We start from the raw sequence: 23,191 nt of genomic DNA, 5'->3' as shown, positions 1-23,191 counted from the left end.
CAGTTTAATATACTCGACCACTTCTGGTCTTTAATCCCAATCCCACATTCATATATCCACATTCATACATATATTACCCTTCCTATCAATTCAGGTCTATTACATGCGGCCCACGCTTTTCATTTTCAATCTCATAAATGGTTTCAATCTCATAAATGGCGTCATATATAATAAAGAGTTTTTTATATTTTATTTATTTTCTACTTTTTAGTCTTCTCTGTATAAAATTTTGCAATAGATATTAAAATAATTCAACGTGCAGTGAAAAGAGAACAGAAGACTATGCAAGCAAAATGTTGTTTGCTCACGTTTAGTATAAACATACATACAAACATATAGCAGCAGTTAATTTCATTTAAAGAAATGGCATATCGTCCATTTCCGCTGTAGCGTATGCAAATAGTGCATACATCTAGGTGCAATATTTAACTTCTTCTGGTGGGGCGACATCTACCTTTAGAATTTTTCTAATTGTATGTCTTTGATATGATACCTACGACGAGGTTTATATCTAGACTAGGTTTGCCATAAACACATTTGCTATATTTATAGTATAAACTGTGGTCTGGACACACAACATTGCAAGTTGATAAAAGCGTTGTAATATAAAGATTGAAGCCAACCAGGGTTTGTCAGTGGATACAGAATTCATGTGAATTATAACTTGAGAGTGTCTATTTAGCCAAGGAAAAAGCAAAGCAGTATACTTAAACCAGCACTTCCAACAGATATTGACATGGGTTTTCACACGACTGTTCCTGTTTCCTCGTTCCGTTTTAGGAAATTCTTACCACCATATACACATGTATTATTTACACTAGTAACTATTTATGTAAATATGTATGAATTTTTTATGCTTAATATATGCAAATAAAACAAGAAAGTAAACACAACAACCACCGAGTAGATTTTTATTGAAGCTTTTTTCCAATAATAAACCATTAGCTGATTCAAGTATACAGCAACTTCACAAAATTAATTGAAAACTTGTATCAACCAAAGCATTGTTTATATTTGCTTAACTAACAATATTGTCCAATCAAGGTAGTCGTTTTGTAATTATTAAAAAATATATGTTTGTCCCAACTAGAAGTCTGAAGTAAATTGCAGACTTTCACAAACTATATATTTATTTCGCCATTTTCAACTATGCTACTTGGCCACTATAACCAAATCTTGGTAATTACAAGTAATTTTTAAGCAAAAACAAAACCGACTTCAATTCTCATATAAAAATTTAAGATTATCGTTAATTTCTTCACGCTCCAGTTATCGGATCTAAACAAACTTAGTACCCTTGAGGTACCACCTTTCCAATGAAATAAGAATTATCAAAATCGATGAACGTGGTCCAAGGTTATGCAGTAACATACATAAAACAAGTAAGAAAGTCTAAGTTCGTGTGGAGCCGAACATTAAATACCCGGCGCAAGTATTAAATATATGTTCAACAATTTATATTGAGCTCGAGGCCGTTTTAAATGAAAATTTTTATTGTGGAAAAGCAACAATAATTTGAAAAAATGGTAGAAGTGATAGCTATTTCGGAAATCACCACATTTCCTCATCAGACTTCTTTCAGTAGGATTCGAACCGACGATCGCACTGACTCAGCCAGTTGCCTATGCACCGTGCTAAGTACGCCTTGTAAATTATCGTTTGCTTTTTTCCACTATTTTCATTTTTGTTATGCCAACAAAATCAAGCGCAGCTATTCCGCTGCAATTCACTTGATCATGTGGTTGTTGGTATTGTTGGTTTTTGCTAATAATTCTATTTTTAGAATGTTTAACTTTTAGGTGTGCTCGTCCTTAAGTTATTTGTTTTTTTTTTATTTTTTTGGCCTTTATAACAATTATATTCAACAATTTATATTGAGCTCGAGACCGTTTTAAATGAAAATTTTTATTGTCGAAAAGCAACAATAATTTTAAAAAATGGTAGACGCCAAAAACGAACCAGCCCGATAGTAACTAGTTCCGCACCAGTCCAAAAACAGTGAAATGTGGTACTTTCACTAAACTATTTTATTTTAAATTTCAAAAGCAGGGAAGGTAATCATTATGAGTAAAATAATTTAAATCAGCATTTAATCATTATTTTATGAGTTATTATTGATTTTTATTTTTTCGCTCAAACGGAAATAATTATTATTTGATTTTTATTTTTGGGATTACAAATAATGACTATTTTATGATTTTATTTTTTCGCGCAATGATTATCATTAATTTTGAGTTTTATTTTTCCACTTAAAAATAATTATAATTTATAAAATTGAAAAGACCATACAGACGCAACCTACTGAAATTTTGACCTGAAAAGTTTGGGTTTTATTCCCTTGATAAGGGTGCGGCTACCTCTCAAACGGATACGTTTGTAATCACGCTGGTATAGTTTTTAAGAATCATTATACTTAGTGATTCCATAAACAAAGGCCAAAATCCTGACGGACAATTGAGAAAGGCAATGCAGTTGCAGAAAAAGAGGCATTTAAAGAAAAAGTACCAAAATAATTACCACTTTCTCACTAAATTTATTTAAAAATGCAAGCAACCAGAGCTCCTTTTTTTCTATTTGCGCTATCTAGAAAAAAGTTGAGTTTGCAGTTTTTTAGCCCATTCAATTTTAGTATAATGAATTGCAGTGAAGTGAGGAAGCTAGGACTTACCAAACAACAAAAAAGAAAAAATTGCTAAATATCAATGGTAAATGCTAGCTACACTCTAAAAAAAATTGTGTAGATATCCTACCTAAAAGGTAGGTTACTGATTTCCTACCTTATTATTCGCGAAATTACATGCTCGATTATTCAACGAATAGTTTGTTTAAATTTCGGACTTTTTAGAGTGTAATATAGCTGCTGCGGCGTGCGTAAATTTACTAAGAAAGTGTGTACAAGCTACAAAATACACATCTGCTGTTTGATTTCACCCTTAGAATTGTGTAAAGCCACTAACAAAAATGATTTTTAAAAACGAAAATGTGTAATCGAGGAAAATACATATTCATCGTGTAAATTTACCAAAAAAATTTAAAAATAAACAAAAATATACTCGATTTATAGTCGCATTTTTAAACAGATTTTTTAGAGTGTACCTCAAACTTGCATTTTGTTATACTAAAATTGAATGGGCCAAAAAACTGCGTACTTAACTTTTTTCTAAAGAGCGTGAATTGCAATATTTGGATGGAAATTTGCAGTTTTTTTTAATTTTGCATAAGGTTTGGAACTCTAATTTTTGGGGTTTTTGGTGTAGAATTAACCATATTTTTATAAAAAATTAGGAAAAATAAAATATTTAAAAAATAGTTGCCGGTATTGTAAAATCTTCGCTGTACCTAAACTTTATTGACTGACTGTATATCTTATTTAAGTTAAGTACGACAAAAACTTTCGAAGTACTTCATATACATATAAGCTTAAAAGGAACTGAATTTACTTAAAAATCAATATGCTTAAATTTAGACAAGTAAGACAAAGTGAACTAATATTTTTACTTTTAAGCAGAACGCACTTTTGTTTTTTACATACTACTTAAGTTTAATACTACTACTACTACTAATGTGATGGTGTTGTCCTTCCTTCAACCGATCGTATTTAATATAAAAGGGAAATGTTTCGACAAGCATGATTAGAAATGTAGATCTAAGGTGACGAATTTATAACAGGTTGGGAACTATAAAAAATGGATGCAGATCGAACTAGATATCATCTGTCGAATTAGGAACTTGTTTGGAACTAAACTTAGCTATAGAAAAAGCGATGCAAAACGAACTAGATCTTATCTGTCGAATTTAGAACTGGTTCGGAACTAGAGCCAAAGGGATGCAACGGGGGACAATTGACACTCCCTAGGACATCGCAATGTTAAATTCGCCAGTCGCTAGCATGCAAAAGAGAATTAACGCGTACTAGTCATGGTTCCAAACACACTAGAACCGAACCAGTTCCGCACTAGTTCGTTTCCCTACAGGGTAGTAAGCCGGGGTGTATCAATTTTAAGTAAATTAGCGTCCTTAAATTTCTAAATATTGCAGTTTCAAGCATTTCTGAAATTTACCGTTATATGCAAAGCGGCTGTAATTTTAGTCCGATTTCAATAATTTTCAAAGTTTTGCTTTTATGTGGCAAGCACAATAAAAATACCGAGTTTGGTACAAATTGGTAGAACGGTTACCGATATTCTTATATGTGATCATAAGTGGGCGGTGCCACGCCCATTTTCCAAAATTTTACCATTAACGTATTTCTTGATAAAGAATCGTTGCAAGAATCAATTTTGAATAAATTAGCTTTAAGATTTACTGATTTATCGAAGATTTTGTATTTCTCTAAATTACCGTTATATGGGATGTGGGCGTGGTTATTGTCCATTTTTTTAAATTTTCGGCCGTTTAGTATGCTGTATCAAGGCCAACAACTGTGCCAAGTTTGGAAGAAAATGGTGCAGCAGTTACCATTTTCCAAAAATTTATGATATTCTTATTTTTCGTCTGAAATTTATTTTAAATATCAATTTTGAGTGAATTATCTTCAGTAGTTACTAAAATATCGCAGTTTTCGTATTTCTGGAAATCTGGATCTTGAAAAAACGAGCGATGAGAGCTTCGTTGAGTGTTTTGTAAGGGTTGAAAATTGGTGGCGATAAAATTGTGTTTCTGCCGGAGCAAACCAAAGTGCCAGTTTTTTGCTGGTGAAAGCAGGTGCTGTAATTTGTTTCTCTATAACCCGACTCATGTGTATGTGATGAAATATTTATCGAGTCATCTAAAAACATCTTCAGGGTTTTGATTTTCGCAGGTTAACTGAAAATGTGAAGGTCCTTAGATCACGTTGTGGTCCCCAGTGAAGCAATATATGTGATATGGCTGATTTTTTTTATTTCTATCTAGATTTATTTCTATCAATAAAATTTAATTTAGCTTACAAAATTTATTCAGTGCGCCTATCTGCGGCTGCGAAAAGAGAGCGAGAAGAAAATCGAAAGTAATAAGAAAAAGAACGAAAGTTTAACATTTCTCGTTTGTACTGCAACTTGCAGCAGTGTTGAAAATTGTTCTAGTTAATAATACAAGTAATGTGTTTGCCACATATTTGCATCAACTAAGCTGTTCTTGAACCGCCAAAAACCGAAACAAGGACCTTATAAGCCCAAACCGAAAACCAAATGCAGTCCCTCCCTCTTCTAGTCATACTGTTTTCAAACCGATCCCGACCCTATTAAAATAATGTCGTTATGAAATATATTGATACCCCCATTCTGGTATTTCCGTTACATAACTCAAACCCAAATTTCACTAAAACTACATGGCTAATGGGAATTCATTTTGCTGTAGAAATTTGATAGTACGGCAACCAGCAAGTGGTTGTAAACAAGCTGTGCTAGTAAAATAATTCTAAGTTCAGTGAACTTTTTTTGAAGAGGGAGCGCAGCGCATGAACGGGGCCTCAATCAGGCGACATTTAAAGGATAATTCCAATCCTCTAGAGCTACTGCCTTCACGGTAAGCAAAAGTTAATGCTTTGAAGGTTTTCCATTTATTATCTGCTCGTGTACAGATTCAAAGTATATTCCAAACTTCTAAAAGCAGTTGTACCATGATGATTAAAACACAGAGGAACGTATTCGTTCAACTTCAATAACGCCGCTCCTTAAAGATTGCGCAGCTCTTCGAATTTTCGCAAAAGGAAGTCCCACGGCAATGACTTCAATTTGGAAATTTGGTATGTCGATAGTTTTGAATGAGGTGCTTCACTTGATAGAGGGAAAAAAATCCAATCAGTGTTCGCTTTTATTACACCAAAAACGCTTACTCCAGGTGACTAAAATTTCCAAGCTATTATTTTGTTGTTATTTTCACAACATTCTGTAAATGCAATTTACATTGAAAAATGCTTATATCGTTAAAACTATTAAAAACTAAAATATTTGACATAGATACTTTTAAATTTTCGGTCCTAAATACGCTCTAAAAACCTTCCCAGCAACCACAAAAATGTAGTTTGTAGCAACTGCGGTTGCCAGTTGAGAGTTTCCAGTTGAGAGTTGCCTGTTTCCATCTGTGATATCGTTTCGGCAACTAGAAATGCAACTGAAGTTCGGTTGCTATCGATAATCGACCCATTTATGTTGATAAAGTACAGCTCATTGCAATTTCATTGCATTTCAAACTTTTTACTTAATGATATATCAACAATTCACCGAATACGATGAGTGCGATTAAATACAATTTTTTTACATATAATAAAGCGGCGCCGATATATGTACGTATCTATTCTTACAGATAATGATACTGGTAATTCTATTTCGCTATTAAGGAGTAGTGAAATTTCAAATACGCTTCAAATTCAGTTAGTCTAGATTTAACTTTATTTAACTTACCGTAAGAAATCATTAATGATTACTCAACAAGTCAACTTAAGCCAGAAGCGGAAATATTTTGTTTTTATATTTTCTTTTTCAGCTCTTTGACAGTTTGCCTACGTCGTAGAGTTTTTAATGGCTAAATAAATGTTTGGAAGACTTGAAAATACAACCGACTATTTTTAACGGAGTGAAATTTCGTAATGCGACTTTTATGGTAGTTTGGGAATCCCCTAGATATAGTTTTAGCCGTTTAAAGTTTACGACATGCAACACCTGGGAACTCCCTAACTATCACTATAGGCTTGGTGCTGCTGAAAATTTCGATGTAATGCACTCGCGAGTTATCCGTGCACGTGTTTACTGCTAAGATTATGGTTTGATGGTCGCTTGCCGCCTTAAATAACGAAAGTGTTATGTCCATGAAGAAGGTCCCCGGCGGCAACAATGATCCGGATCTATAGTGAATTTGCCCTAGAAACTTTATCTTATAGTTGGTGGCAATTTCAAAATGGAGGCGTGTCCTTGTTCAACAGAAATACAATATACATACATAGACTGAGATGAAATACCTTAAAAGCCAGTTTCACGAAAGCAATTTAAGTGAAAAATTATTTTTTCCTGTCAGGTTCTATATTAAATTCAATAAAAAAAATAAATCTTCATTAAATTGCTTTTATTAAACTGGCTTTTTAGGTATTTCGACAGGTAGTGGTTTGAGATTTACCACTGCACAAATCAACCCTGGTATGTCCGAATGAAGCTTTAACGCATAATAATATTGGCAAATCACATCCATTAGGCCAATCGTAATACACGAGAGGTCGATATACTCAATGGTGCAACAGGTCGATTTAGTCTGACATTCACGGCACCTTTTCTCACTTGTCGATTTTTAGTAATAACTCGAGCTCAGTATCACCTCACATCTCTTTTTTTGCAATTGGACTTCCTTTACCGTTTCCAATACATGTTTTGAATATTCGTCAAATCGGATCATAAAAAAAAAAGATTTTTAGTAACAACTCCAGCGCCAACTGGCGGGTTAAATTGTGAAACTAAACTATTCAGAGACTCACTCAAACACACACATACAACTTTTTTGCAATCCCTCCAGACATTTAGGATTTCACTCACAAACATACCTACAGAAGAATTATATACACATTCAAAGATAAGGAAAAGCCAGTACGTTTGTACTTTGCCATGCCCTCTTTTCAAAGGGCCTACTTTTATCCATGAGTATGGGATTGATTTCATATATCTCCATACGAAGTTCCAGTACTGTACCATGAACACTTCCGGAGATATGCAGTATTAAATCCGGCTTGTATGGTAGGTGCCACGCCCCCTCTTCCAATAGCTCCATATTTTCTCAATGACTATGCGATTAATTTCATATATCTCCACACCAAGTTCCAGTACTCTACTAAGAACAATTCTAGAGATATGCAATAAGAAAAATTCGACTTGTATGGGAGGTGCCACGCTGGTATAAAGTTTCAGTACTCTACCATAAACACTTTCAGAGATACTTATTATGAAAAATTCGGTTTATATGGGAGTTGCCACGCTCCATTTTCAAATAGTCCGAAATTGTATTCATGAGTATGCGATTGATTTCTACTCTACCATGAACATCTCCAGAGATATACAGTATCTGAGGTTTGTATATGAGGTGCCACGCTCCTTTTCCAATAATTCCAATTTTTCTCCATGAGTATGTGACTGGTTTCCTAAATTTCCGTACCAAGTTCAAAAATTTCTCCAATTTTTCTCAAGAGTATGCGATTGATTTCATATACATAGTATCCCCATACCAAGTTGCAGTACTCTAGCATGAACACTTCGGTGTTCGGTGAAAATTCGTTCCCTTTTCAAATAGTCCGAATTTTTCCTCATGAGTATGCGATTGAATTCATTTATCTCCGCACCCAGTTCCAGTGCTGTACCATGAACACTTCCAGAGAAATGCAGTATGAAAAATTCGTATTGTATGGGAGGGCCCACGCGCTTTTACAATAGCTCAAATTTTTCTCAACAGTATGCGATTGATTTCATATACAAGGTACCTCCATACCAAGTTCCAGTACTCTATCATGAACATTTCCAGAGATATACAGTGTGAAAAATTCGGTTGTATATGAGGTGCCACGCCCCTTTTCCAATAGCTCCAATTTATCTCCATGAATATGTGCTGATTTCATATATTTTCGTACCATGTTCAAAAATTTTACTTCCACTACTTACTTTAGTTAGGATTAGACATGGGTTAGCCAAGGATTAGAGACATGAGCCTCTTAAAATTAATAAGGGATTTATTTTTTTTTTTAATTTTGAGTTTCGTCGTTATTGCAGAGGACCATCGGCATTTGAATTCATATATTTCGATAACGAAATAAATTCGAGCATAGATACGATTTTTAGTTACATATACATATTATTCTTCCTGTTATCAATACAAATTTTGTATCTGAGGATAATCGGACCATAACCCCGATTTTTAGTAACAACTCGACTCCAACGCCACCTGGAGGCTCTTTTTTTGCAATTGTATTGCTTTCCCTATTGTCAATACATATCTCAAATATGAGGCGAATCGGACCATAAATACGGGTTTTACTAATAACTCGACTCCAGCGCCACCTAGCGGTTGTTTTAATAGTTATTCTGCTATTCGGAAGGTAGACAAATTCAAAAAACAAATATCATAAAAATCGGTCTAGCCGTTCTTCAGTTATAAATGGTGTAACTAACACGACTTTGTTTTATATATATATATATATATATATATATATATATAAGATAAGATATGACTGTATATGAATAATTTTTAAATATGTATATACACGTATACCATGTGGGGAATTTCGTATTCATCTACTACCATAGCTAACTTTTGGTCCACTTATAACGGCTAACTTTTATCTGTTTTCAAAGTAACGCAGGGCTCAATAGAAAAAATTTGCGTAGTTTTTTTTCACATGTTTTTTTCATTATGTTTCTTTATTACAAGCGCAAGCACGTACGTTCGTTTCATTTAATAATATAAACTTCTATTATCGTACATTTTTGTGTATGTTTGTACATATGAATAATATTTTATATACAAATACAGAGGGCCGTAGAAAGAAAATACGGGCACTGTACTAAGTATGGGCCGGGTGCCCCTCTATCCCCACAAAAAAATTTTAAATATTTAAACGAATTTCCAACGTTATTTCGCTTACCTTTGTCTTTACTATAATTAATGGGGCTTTTGAATGCCCTTCTATCCAGATAAAGTCAGGACTAATTACGCAAGGAATGCTCCTTTGTCGCGTGCTCTCTTCGAATCTAGGGTTGCCAGATTTTTTATGCGCGAAATCAGCACGTTAGACTTTTTCATGCTAAAAAAGTCAATACTTTTCAGTACATATATTTTCAAAGCAAAATTATGAATGTAAGTAACAGATAATACTTTAAATCGCCAGAGAACTAGTTTTAAACAATATTTTGGTATACGAATAAAATATAGTTCATAAAAAATAATTTTATTTATTTTTACATGAGTGTACACCAGGGTGGTCCAAAAATGCATGTGAAAAAGAACAAATATACCCTTATTTTTTTATTTTGAAATCAAAAAACATTTAGAGGTCGCTCAAAGCGCTCAAAATTTTCCATGTATTTTTATATGGGGAAAAAACAACTTTTCGTAGAAATGGTATAGAATTCTTAAAAATCAATATCTTTCTATCGGAAAACTTTGTTCCTCCGCAGGAGATTCTCAGTAATAATACCCAGTTGATTATTTTAACATTTTTTCATTGCAACTATACTTTATAGGCCCGCCAATAAAAAATCGTTTATATTAAAAAATTTTTAAATAACCAATTAATAAGTCTCCTGAAGATAACCAGAGCTTTCCGATCGAAAAATATTGATTTTCCACAATTGTATGCCATTTCTACGATAAGTTGTTTTTTTCATATAAAAATACATGAAAATTTTGATCGCTTTGAGCGACCTCTAAATATTTTTTTATTTCAAAATAAAGTAAATAGGGGTATACTTTTTTTCGACATACATAGAACAATCCTAGGGTGTGAGAGCATTACAATTCCGACTTTACCGTTTTTGGACCACCCTATTGTACACATCATTGTACACAGAAGCCAATAAATTATTTTATATTTATGACATTTTTGAATAGCATTTGAATTCTCAGTGTTTATATAGTCAAAGAATTCTATACATTCCATTTTAAAATTAATTTAAATTTGAAGCTCACTTTAAAAAATTTTAATTAGAAGCCGATTTCTCTCTTGCGTCAGGAAATAACTATATACTTAAGATCCTCTCAGTTGCTTTGTTTGAGTGTGGCATTGAAAAAAAAACTAAATTACATATTCTTTCAAACTGTGGAAAAGTACCACTATTTAAGGACTTCATCTATATTTCCTCATGGCTAAAATTCACTTTTTCAACTACGCAAAAACTTTGAAAGACTAAGAATTCGCTGGAAAGAGTATCTAACTCTATGTCTCGTATGCAAAACTCTTTTACAATGTCAGTAAATGGTGAAAAAAGAATTTAAGTTATAGGCAAATTTGTTGTTATTCAACTGAAGGTTATTTTCGAGATATCTAACAACACACGACAAAAAAAACGTCAGCCTTCTTTTTGAATAATTTAAGCTCCACCATATTATCGCAACTGGTACGTAACGACACGGCGATATGACCGTAAAACGATTGATCTTTTTAACCGACTTCCAAAAAAGGACGAGGTTATCAGTTCGTCGGAATATATATATATTTTTTTTTTTTTTATGTATGTTACCGCATAACTTTGCACCACGGCAACCGATTTGAATAATTCTTTTTCAACGGAAAGGTAGTATCTCAGAGGTGGTCCCATACTAATTTGGTTTCGATCCGATCATTGGATCATGAAATATATAGACATATATATATTTTTTTTAAGTCGGTTTTTTTTTGCTAAAAATTACTTGTTGTTGTATGTATTTATTTCTTGGGCATATCAAATATTATCTGAAGCATGGCAACTATAATACAATTTTTTTTTCTTATTTTTTACAGTACAGTTTAAGGAAATTCCAACATTATGTGAAAACCTTAAGAAAATCTTAAAGTATTTTGCTTGAATTGAAAATTCAGCACAAATCAGTACAAATTTTTAAAAATCAGGACATTAGCGTACTGATTGAAGAAATTAATAAAATCAGTACAATAGTTGAAAAATCAGTACTGTACTGATAAAATCAGTACGTCTGGTCTGGCAGCCGTATTCGAATCCAACGAGATCTCGAATTCTGTCAGCCTTGATTTCTCATTATCCAAAAATGCTTTTCTTTCTTTGTTATATTCTGTCTTCTGATACAATATTGTCTTTTGTTATTTTGATATTTACTTGTTTATATTAACTTGTTTATATTAATATTTATCTACTATGTTTGTATTTTCGAGCTGTAAATAGTCTGTAAGAACTTTGTTCATTGACTATATGAAATAAATAAATAAATAAAACCGTCTCTCGAGTCGGATGCACCGTGTATGACTGCCTATTAAGAAGAACTAGGAGTGCCAGTTACTGTCGAAATTCGAGCGTTTTTCTAGTTTTTAAAGTTTATAGCTTAGGATGTCGGTTAACCGATAAGGTACCAAATATACATATCAATTATTCACTGAATTTCAAAAGCACTAAAACCCTATAGCTCAAAAAAATGCGATAACTCGAATACCTTCGATAACTGTGCGTTTCGGGGGCTCGATATATATCGATAACTCAAAAATGTATATATCTCGTAATAAATCGATAACTCGATAAACTTTGGATACCTCTAGAAATTTCTATATTAAATTTTGATAGCCCCATATTTTTCGAAAGCTCGTTACACTCTGGTAACACGATAAAATTCTATAAGTAGTAATAAATCGATACACGTATATAACTTTGAAATTTCGATTACATATATCATATCTTGAAAATTACAAAAACTTCGCTTAGATAAATCGTCAAATTTTAGTAAATCAATAAATATCGATAACTCTATAAGTTGCAAGAACACGATGCATTACGATAACTGGATACATTTCGTTAGCTCCATAAATTATTGTCATTCAAAAAATATCAATAACTTAATAAATTTCATTAATTTGTATAGCTCAATAACTATCCGTAAAGCTCGGCAACTAATTTTATGTCTATAAATTTCGACAGCACAATAAACATATATCAATTGGAATATTTCGAACGTTGCGATAACTCAATTAAACATGCATAACTCGATAACTATAAACATCGATGATTCGATAAATTTGGGCAACTTGATACCTTTCGATAACTACATTTTTATGACTGAATTTATATCGATTCTTATCCAAAAACTCTCGTCTACTGAAAAATAATTTTCCAGTGGTGTTCTTGGTTTTTGAAATCGGTTCGGTAGAATCGCCAAACTAACGGTGGCAAAATTTTTGTTAGCGTGTTAATATACATTTATATAGATAAAAATATTGATTATTATATCGACAACAATATCGATTATTATATCGATAAAAATATCGATATATATATGGTTAAATGTGTATATCTTGGTAACCGCTGCATAAAATTCTTCCAAACTGGGCACAGTACAACATACCAAGTGGCCGAAAATTTTTAAAATCGGACAATAACCATGCCCACATCCCATATAACGGTAATTTAGAGAAATACGAAATCTTCGATATATTAAAGCTAATTTATTTAAAATTGATGCTTGCAAAAATTCTTTACCAAGAACTACTGTTATAATAAATTTTTGAAATGGGCGTGGCACCGCCCCAGAAAGGTAAAAAACATACATTTAATACTTGCGCCGGGTATTTAATGTCCGGCCCTGCCCGAACTTAGACTTTCTTACTTGTTTTCTTAATCGTTATCATTTATTTCCTTATCATCATATTTATCTTTATTACAAAGTTTAATTTTAAATACGATGTAAACCAAGTGCCAAAAAAAATTCGAATGGAACAGGTTTGCAACAACAACTATACACAAATACGGAAATTTTCAAACGACAGTTTTGGCCGTAATTTTCCACCAATTTTGAAACCATAAAAACTCTACATCTATAGAAAAATATCTTTTCGAGGGTGTTCTTGGTTTTAAAATCGGTGCGCTAGAATCGCCAAACGAACGGAGACAAAATTTTTAAGAAACGATGGATCTAAAACCAATTTCGAGCTAGCGAATTTTAAGGGGAAGTTTCATATCAGGTAATACAAAATTTTGTGGGAAAAGCTTAAACAAATAGCTAATCTAATAGTGTAGGGATACAAAAAGTAGTTTATTTTTTTAATACATAAATAATCAGAATTGAAAAAGAAATCGATTAAGCGGTGACTATCTGTCCGTTCGTCTGTCCGTCTGTGCACACGATAACTCGATTTAAAATTGAGATATTTTAACGAAATTTGGTATGTGTACTCCTTTTTAGCGTGGGACGGATGGTATTGAAAATGGGCACAATCAGACGCCTACCTCCCATATAACGGTAGTTTTCAGAAATACGAAAACTTCGATATTTTAGTAACTACTGAAGCTTATTAACTCAAAATTATTATTTACAACGATTTTTAGACGACAAATAAGAATATTATAATATTATGATTACATGTAACCGCTTCACCAATTTCTCTCAAACTTGGCACAGTTGTTGACCTTGGTACAAAATACCAAACCACTGAAATTTTTTAAAATCGGACCATAACCACGCCCATATCCCATATAACGGTTATTTAGAGAAATACAAAGTCTTCGATAAATCAGTAATACTGTAGCTACTTTATTCATAATTGATGTTTGCTATAATTCTTTAGCAAAAAATACGTTTATTATAAAATTTTGGAAAATAGGCTTGGTACCGCCCACTTATAACCACATATGTGAATCTCGGTAACCGTTCGATCAATTTGTACCATACTCGGTACGATTATTGTGCTTGCCACAAAAAAAGCAAAACATTGAAAATTATTGAAATCGGACTAAAAGTACGCCCGGCCTGGTTCCAACAAAAAAAAAGGTAACAAAAAACCTGGACCTGTAGCGCACTCCCGTTGGCTAACCAAGGCCGGTCGAATTTTACGATTGTACGTTGCAACAAGTTCCCCACCTTTTAACTTAAAAACTCTAGAAGAATACCTAATAAGAATTTATGCTCCGATGTACTTTAACATTCAATACTACCATTCTGTTATATACGGCAGTCCGCTTCTATTCAAATTCATCCGCCTCGCGCATTTCTTCCGTCCAAGGAGCGACAGAAATAACTCATATTTTGCTCATCCAGCAAATGTCTGCTATCAATGCTTTACGATGATCATAAATCGGTACGTGACCAGGCAATAAAAAATTGTGTACTACCATGACCACCTTTGCGATGCAGGAGAACTTAGAGAGTACAAGAAATGTAAAATTAATTTTGACTGCTCCAATTATTCAGAATGATAGATTTGAAAGAGGACTATGTTTTAGCAGAACCGGCAATTACTTCATTCCGTATACCCATTTGAAGGAATATTTAGAATTTGAAGACCCTTCATTTCCTGACCTACAATTGCCATGCCACATACAAGGAACTGAACGATATGTTCAACTGCTAATCAGTGTTTCTCGGCGGGTAACGGAAAAAGAATCATGAAAGTGACTGATCTTAGTCGAAAAATGTTACCACGTTTGGAAATCAATCAGGACTTAAAAACTTAGTTATTTAAGTATAAAAAAAAAATTAACTGCTTTTTGTACCCTTACACTTATAAATCAGCTATTTGTATAAGTTTTCCCACAAAATGTTGTATTACCTGATATGAAATATATTACCTGACAAGAATGATAGAATACAAGATTGCGCCCATGCGAAGCTTTTTAAGCGTAATGTCATCTTGGTGAAATTGCGGGAGAGAAATGCCAAAACGCATAGGAAAATATGTAAACAATGCGGAAGAATGTGTCAGTATCAATATTAAATGGTCCAATTTTGCAGGAATTAATAAATATACAACGTTTAATTAAATAGGAACACGTAGCAATGATTTTGGGCATGTAGCCCTTTAGGTAAGTACGATTTTCAGCACATGCCGGATGTTGGAAAATTTCATGAAGTCTATGAAGTGTATGTAGATTAGGGTGCTCCAAAAACAGTAAAGTCGGAATTGTAATACTCTCACCCCCTACGATTGTTCTGTATCGAAAAAGTATACCCCAAATTTTTTATATCGAAAAAAAATATATATTTAGAAGTCGCTCAAAGCGCTCTAAGCTTCCCATGTATTTTTATATGGGAAAAATAAAATTTTTCGTAGAAATGGTATAGAATTCTTCAAATTCAATATTTTTCGATCGCAAAACTCTGGTTCTCTTCAGGATACTTTCAATAATAATTCTCTATTTAACCATTTAACTATTTATTTAATACTAACGATTTTTTATTGGTCGCCCCATTGCATTTTTCGGGGTTTTTGTGGGTTTTTGCTCTCGTATTTGAATAACAACAGCTTTTATTTCAAATTGCCCTTTTGCACATTTGTGCCCGGAAAAATAGTCCGGGCTCCTTCGTGCACAAAGAAGAGGACATTTACGATCCAAAAGTGGAACGTATTCGCTCTCTATTCCCCATTTTTCTAGCGTGAGGAACGGTTTCTGGTTGGGCACCCGCGAGTACCCGCGGGCTCATGTGGAACAAACCTAATGTGTCGCAACTCTGCATATACAAACAGTTTGAATACCGCAGTATAACAGCCCAATAGACCATCTGAGAAGCAGACTGCAATAGTACTTGAGAACAAGCTTACATCAACACTGAATTTTAAACTTTTCTCAATATAACTTATAAAAGATTGTCAAAATGAAAATTCACAAGCAAATTTTGCACATGCCTGAGAAATTAATTTTATGATTAAGCTCTTTTAAAGTAAGTATGTTTAAAAAATGCTTACACTTATCAAAATGGTCATAACTATAATTGAGAAACACTTATTTTGTGTAGAAAATCGTCAAAAAATATTATGTCGAACAACTTGAGAACAATATTATAAAAAGCCTACAAGCTTTATTTTACTATTACGATGTACAAGCATTACACAATTGTTTTTCAATCCGAAGAAAAAACCCGATTATTTTGCCGTTATATTTATGATATTTTGTCAACGTTCGCCTGGCGTTCTTCATTCAGTAGTTGAGTTTTGAAGTGAGTGCATTAATTAACTAAGTGCAGCGAATTAATTATAAAATATACATATATTTAAGTAATAACAATAATCAAAAGTTCATCTAGTGTATAATGCCAAATAAGTTCAAAACAAGCATCAGAAATGAATAAAAAGAAATTTTTGAGCTTCTCTATAATAAAAGAACGAAAAATAGTGACATAGAAGAAAATTGTAGTGCTAGTGCTATTAATAATGGAATTGCGGCAAATGATATTGTTGATGCTGTTGATAATGACATTGAAGAAAGTGAAATTGAGAACGATATTCAATACTCAAGTTCAAGTTGTGAAGAAAACGATGACTTCAGTGACGAAACTATTGAACAGTATAATATTCGAAATGAATTAGCTGAATGGAGTATTTAAAGTTCAATTTTTCATTGTGCGATAAATGAACTTTTGACAATTTTAAGAAAGCTTCAACCAACCTTACCAAAAGACGCAAGAACATTGAAAAAATGTCTTGAGATGCACCAATAGCTTTAATTCAAGGTGGCGAATATGTGGATTATGGACTGAAAGACTGCTTAACCGATTTCTTTTATTCTACTTCATACGAGAGTGATTCTATTGAATTAAATCGTCGTTTAAAGTGCAAAACCGCGTATCAACAAAATGCAAAACCGCGTATCAGCAAAATGCAAAACCGCGTATATGAGGTTGCATAAATTATTTTTTAGAGAGTAAAAACACTCATATTTCAAAATGGTTCTCTTTTTTATAAAGAAATCACATATCTGGATAGTATATTTCAGGACGAATGGATAAGGATTGAGCCAAGAGCTTGTGTGAGCAAATCCAATTTTTGGCAGCCTATGTCAGTTACGCGGTTTTGCAGAATGACGATACGCGGTTTTGTACTTCAAACGACGAAATATAAATGTTGACGAACTACCAATAGCTAAAAGTTCATTAGCTCAAGCATCACCGATCCTCGTCAATGTGCAAGGTACAAAGTTGGTATATACTGTGGGAGTTTATACTGGAAATAGTAAACCTAAAGATGTTAATGAATTCTTAACACCATTTGTTGAAGAGTTTATTGTACTTATTGACGAACAGTTTTCTTTCAAAGGCAATACTTATAAAGTGAGTTGCCGATTATTTGTTTATATGTGATGCACCTGCAAGATCCCTAGTTATGGGTATCAAAAGTCATACTGGTTACAGTTGTTGCCACAAATGCAAACAAAATGGAGAGTACGTAAACAGGCGCATAATTTTTAAGCTCGAAAATAACACTCTGCGGTCAGAGCACGACAAGATGCAAATCACCATACGACAAATACCCGCATGTCAATTGAAAGGCTGCCAGTAGACATAGTGAAATCATTTCCCTTTGACTACATGCACGTAGTATGCCTTGGGGTTGTTAGAACCTTGATCACAGCATGGATAAAAACTAAAAAATCATTTTCACTGCAGCCAATGCAAATCGATTTGTTGGATAAAAAACTTAAGCAGGGATGAAATTTTGCAAAAATTATGTCTGAATGACTAACAACTTCTGCTCATAAAATGGGCAAGATCGAATAGCGATCACGCCTACCAACCATATAATTAAAAAATCGTTAACTTTTTCGTCAAATTCTGGTACATTTTTTAAGCACTTGCGCACGGTTATAGATACCTGCATACCTAAAACTTTTTTAACTATTTAGGATGAATTAAAAATAGAAAGTCCGTTATGTATATACTGTATTGACGCCGGATCCGAATCAGCCACCATATATATATATATAATAAAAAAAAAACTCTTAAAAAGTCAGATCAAGTTTAACAACTTTTAGGGCCGTTTCCTCATCTAACCTTTAGATTACCGGCCACTTTATCGTCTCGGGGCCGTTTTCTCATCTAACCTTTAGATTGCCGGCCACTTTATCGTCTCGATATACGAGTTTTCGTTTTCTCATCAGCGCATTAATTTCTCGAATCGATAAATTCTTGCTCACCCGATGCAACCTCTAAAAATGTGTACCCAACATTAAATTTGGGTTTGGGTTTGGTTTTTGCTAACAGTTGCCTTGCTCTATATTTGCATTGCCAACCTTTGAAATTATACGACGAATGTAGTGAAGTTTCACTCACAGAAATGTAGTGAAGTTTCACTCTACGGAATAACAAATTTATTTTTACCGGTAAGATAAGAAAACCAAAACACTTTAAAGTGAGGAACAATTTATCTGCCCTGTTAGTAAAGGCAACTTTACTGCTTACATTAGAAAATGGCCCTCAGTAAGTAAACGATACTGATGCTGTGATAAATTTGTGTCGAATACACCGGCACACAAAAAAAATTTGTGTGATGTGCATTTGACCGGACCTACCTATGGTTATGTATTTCAATCCGCAGAATTCGAATTTAAAGTCAGTTTGGCCAATATACCTCCTAGATTTCGAGAAAACTTCAAAAAAAAAAAAACCTAAAAATAGTGAAAATCGGCAATAAAAAACGGTTTTTTGAAGTTTTCTCGAAATCTAGGAGGTATATTGGCCAAACTGAATTCAAATTCGGATTCTGCGGGTCGAAATATATAACCATAGGTAGGTCCGGTCAAATGCACATCACACTATTTTTTTTGTGTGTGCCGGTCTTATTAGTGCGAGAGCTTCTTCAGGCAAAATACCTTTAGGACTCTTCTTTGCCAATATGACCTTCTTCATAGCAGTACCTCTTTCTGGAGAAGCACATAAAAGCTCATTAAGTAGCGTAGCTGAAGATCTCATATTTATTTCAGTGGCCAAAAATAAATACTTCTGATTAGGTAACTTTCGAAAGCTCACTCATTAGCTTTCTGCATTTTAACTTTTTGGAAACAATCTTCAAGACTTTTAGTTGGCCTATCAGCAGAAAATGTCGGCTTACCAAACTTAGAACACACAAATTGTGACAAGTTTATTTTAAATTCGAGCCAATCTTTATTTGCAGTAACAATCTGCTCTCTTTTTCGGAAAACTTTTGTCCACTTTAGGTCCAAATTCTAAATTAATTTCGCACGTATGATTTCAATTTAACAAATTTGATTCTATCACTAGATCCTAAACTGATGTTCCCTGGTACAAAATTCATTGTTCTATCAAGTCTTTCATTTTTAGGGGTCGACAGCCAAAAATCAAAAATTTCCTGTCTTGAAATTTTAGGAGTCATTTTGAAAATTGAAAGTAAATGTATGGGTGCCGCAGCTAGCCGCAGAATTTTTTTGTGGATTCTATTAGTATATACATCAATTGAGAGAATAAGTATAGTAAGTGATCTATATTCCGCCATATAAGAAAGGTTTCTTCTACAAAAACAAAAAATAATAATAATTTGGTACTCAATAATAACAATAATAATAATCAGTAATAATTTTTACATTTCCTGAATTTTCTTACAGTGAGGGAGAAAGAAATGAAGTTAGAACAAAGTCTCTTTAAACAAGTTATTGAGCCTTAAAAATACTCAGTTTTCGTTGCACGCACAATTTCATTTTTCACTTATTGCTTACTATGACTTTTGGATACCGTTATGTTTATATGTAGCCAAATTTTTTCAAGCAAAGTTGTATTTACTCTTAAGTAGACAATATTCGTGCATATTTGATAAAAAATTTATTGAAAAATTACAAACCAAAAATGTAATTAAATTACCCTAGCTTTGCACATTGGACCACTGTGCACCGGCCCCTTTGTTTTAAAAAATATTTTGGATGAAAGGCTCTCATTTCTTCTTATATTTGTAAGCTTTTAAAAATATTATTCTCAAGTCATATGGTCTATTGGGAGTAACCAAATATTGTATTGATACATTTTGGAAGTCAGCCATACTCAGGTGGTATACAGAGCATTCGCTTAGCAAGTCTTATCTTTTTGGTTCGAATTTATCAATCGAGAGTTTTTTTAATTTAAAAAAGGGACCTTTTTTACGGCACTATACCTAAGTATTCAAGTGAACCAAAAAATAAGCAAATTTTTCGGGGTGTTAAATTTATTCAAACATATTGAACATGAAGTTCAAATATGTATTGGAAATGATTTAAAAATGCTAGTTATATTTAATTTATTTTTTTAATTTTTTACAGATGACAGAAAAGGAAATGGAAAGACAGCAGAATAACGCATATGAAAGTGGTGATGTAGGTCCCAAATATTTATTTAATTATAACATAAAATCTAAAATTAGTCGGTATACTCTTTTCCAACTTTGTAGGCAACAGAAAATGAGATTGCAACAAACAATGGTGTCAATAAGGTAATCTAAATTATCTTACTCCATCGAAAAAATCAAGAACATTTATTTATTTAGAATAAATTTTTAGCTCCTAACTGTATGTAAAGTTTGCGTTGACTAGTGCGCATCGTATATTTACAGTTAAAAATGCTAATTTTTTAAGTCATTTTAGTAAGGCTAATTTGCTTTTCATCGGCTTTAACTAGCCTTTAGAAACGTAGATTTATTATTGCCAGACATGTCCGTTGTTGCTAACATTGTGCCAGACGTCACTTTTTATTAAAAAAAATCAAAATTTAATATGATGTTGTTTAAATACTAATGAATCTAAAATTAATTTGCCAGACATTAATTCGGTTGTTAAAGCAAGAGCCAGACCGATTTAAAGCTGAAAAGTATTGCGCTGTGGCGAAATAGTGAATTTTCATAGGATTTTAGTATGAAAACTGGAAACTGGCCCTTATTATGAGCTGCATTCGATTTTCGAATCTGTAGACAAATTTCTTAAATATATTTTATATCAAAATATATTCGAAAGACTAATAAACTTAAACTTTCTTAAACATTTGCTACTCCTGACCAGTTTACTTAGCTCTCATCCTCCGACGAATCGTTGAACCAGAACTCGTTGTACTCATTTTACTACGTTTTTATAAACTTGCTTTCTTTTTTACCTCATTTTAATTAGAACAAATTTACATAAATATGTATAAGCACACTATTTAGTTTGCTCGATTTGTAAACAAAGCTTCTCAGCGGTGAAAAATATACTATTGTGAACAACCTAAACGGGCGAAATTCACAATAGCGCTATTCTTCATCGAATAAGCGCCATAATACCAAATGAAAATTCGTTCGCTCAGCACTTTCGACCACAGTCGAAAATCGAATGCAACTCATAATAGGGGCCTATAACTACTTATATAACGTTATAATATAAATCTAATTATTGGAATATCAAAAATTATATATATATTTTTTTCAAATACATACGTTAAGGAAAATAAAAACAATTATAAATATCAAAATGTTTGTGTTTTTCTATTGCTTTTCTTGCTTTATTCCGACACTATACAAGTTGATGTTTTTTGAAATGGTTTAAGTTTTTATTTTCCTTCACGTACATATGTATTTGAAATTTCTGTTTTTGTTTTTTGGATATTCCAATAATAAGATTTATGTTATAACGTTAGATAAGTAGTTATAGTTTCCAGTTTTCATACTAAAATCCTATGAAAATTCACTATTTTGCTACTTACTCCCTGACTACCAGCGTAGTATTTTTCAGCTTTAAATCGGTCTGGCTCTTGCTTTAGCAACCGAATATGTTTGGCTAATTAATTTTAGATTCATTAGTACTTAAGCAACATCATACTATGTTTTGAGCTTTACTAAAATGAGTTGAAAAGTTTATTTTTTTTAATAAAAAACGCACTCTAAAAAGTGCATGCAAAACTACTACTGAAAAGTGTTTATTTTTCAACTAGAATCTGCTCAAGTATACGCACAAGATGTTTAAGATTTGATTTTGAACATGAGTTGTTTAAAATATACACATGAAATGTTTGAAACTACAAACATTTAGAAAATAAAAATATATTTTTTGCAAATAATAAATACTAAGTGCCAGGGGCGCACGCAGGAATATATTTTAGGGAAAGGGTTTATACTTCTAAATATATATCATCAGCAAATACTGAAAATTCGCTCTTTAAAATACATTTATGTAAGTTTTATTTACAGTATGAAATAAATAAATAAACTTTTTAAAGTATCATCAATTGCATTTTATTTACATAAAATTTATAAAGAACTCAGACATTTTTAACCGGCTTCAAAAAAGGGGAGGTTATCAATTCTTCGGAGTATTTTTACTTATTTTATTTATTCCACCGCATAACTTTGCACCGCGTGAACCGATTCCAATAATTATTTTTTTTACCGGAAAGATGGTACCTTAAGGGTCGTCTCGTAATTTGGTTTAGAGCCGATCATTAAATCATGAAAAAATTAACGGTTAAAGATGCACTCAGCTTTCAAAAGTAATACAAAATTTTACAAAAGAATTTTAATATAAATAAATTAAATAATTTCACGAAATTTTTACACTTTTTTATTAATTTTTGTCGATTTCTGGTTTCTAATTTTTTAATAATTCGAATAACGAAAATTGAACTGAACTTGTATTTTTATCATGTAGCTCATTTTGGTGGAACGAATTCGAAGTTAGCAAATTAAGCAAATTTCAATTTGAACAGTCGAAGAGTGCGGACGTGTTTTTAAGTTCGCTCCGTAGTCATTAAATATTGTGCTATTTAATAAAACAAAAAAAAAAAAAAAAAAAAAAAAAAAAAAAAAAAA

General features: G+C 32.6%; 1 protein-coding gene across 2 annotated transcripts in view; it reads left to right on the top strand.

The window, feature by feature from the left end:
• Positions 1-20,683: 20,683 nt before the first annotated feature.
• Positions 20,684-23,191, top strand: part of LOC118744135 (solute carrier family 28 member 3) — a 63,780-nt gene continuing 61,272 nt past the window's right edge. The window contains exons 1-2 of one of the 2 annotated variants that reach the window (XM_036476886.1): positions 20,684-20,735; positions 20,810-20,851. In XM_036476886.1, the coding sequence (XP_036332779.1) occupies positions 20,697-20,735; positions 20,810-20,851 (81 nt within the window). In that variant the 5' untranslated portion in view covers positions 20,684-20,696. The remainder of the gene's footprint in view (positions 20,736-20,809; positions 20,852-23,191) is intronic. The other variant, XM_036476887.1, reaches the window with a different exon arrangement.

Source organism: Rhagoletis pomonella, unplaced genomic scaffold (assembly GCF_013731165.1).
Source record: "Rhagoletis pomonella isolate Grant_MI unplaced genomic scaffold, Rhpom_1.0 Rhpom_scaffold_00008, whole genome shotgun sequence".
NCBI classification, from domain to species: domain Eukaryota; kingdom Metazoa; phylum Arthropoda; class Insecta; order Diptera; family Tephritidae; genus Rhagoletis; species Rhagoletis pomonella.
This window is presented reverse-complemented; position numbering and strand designations above follow the sequence as displayed.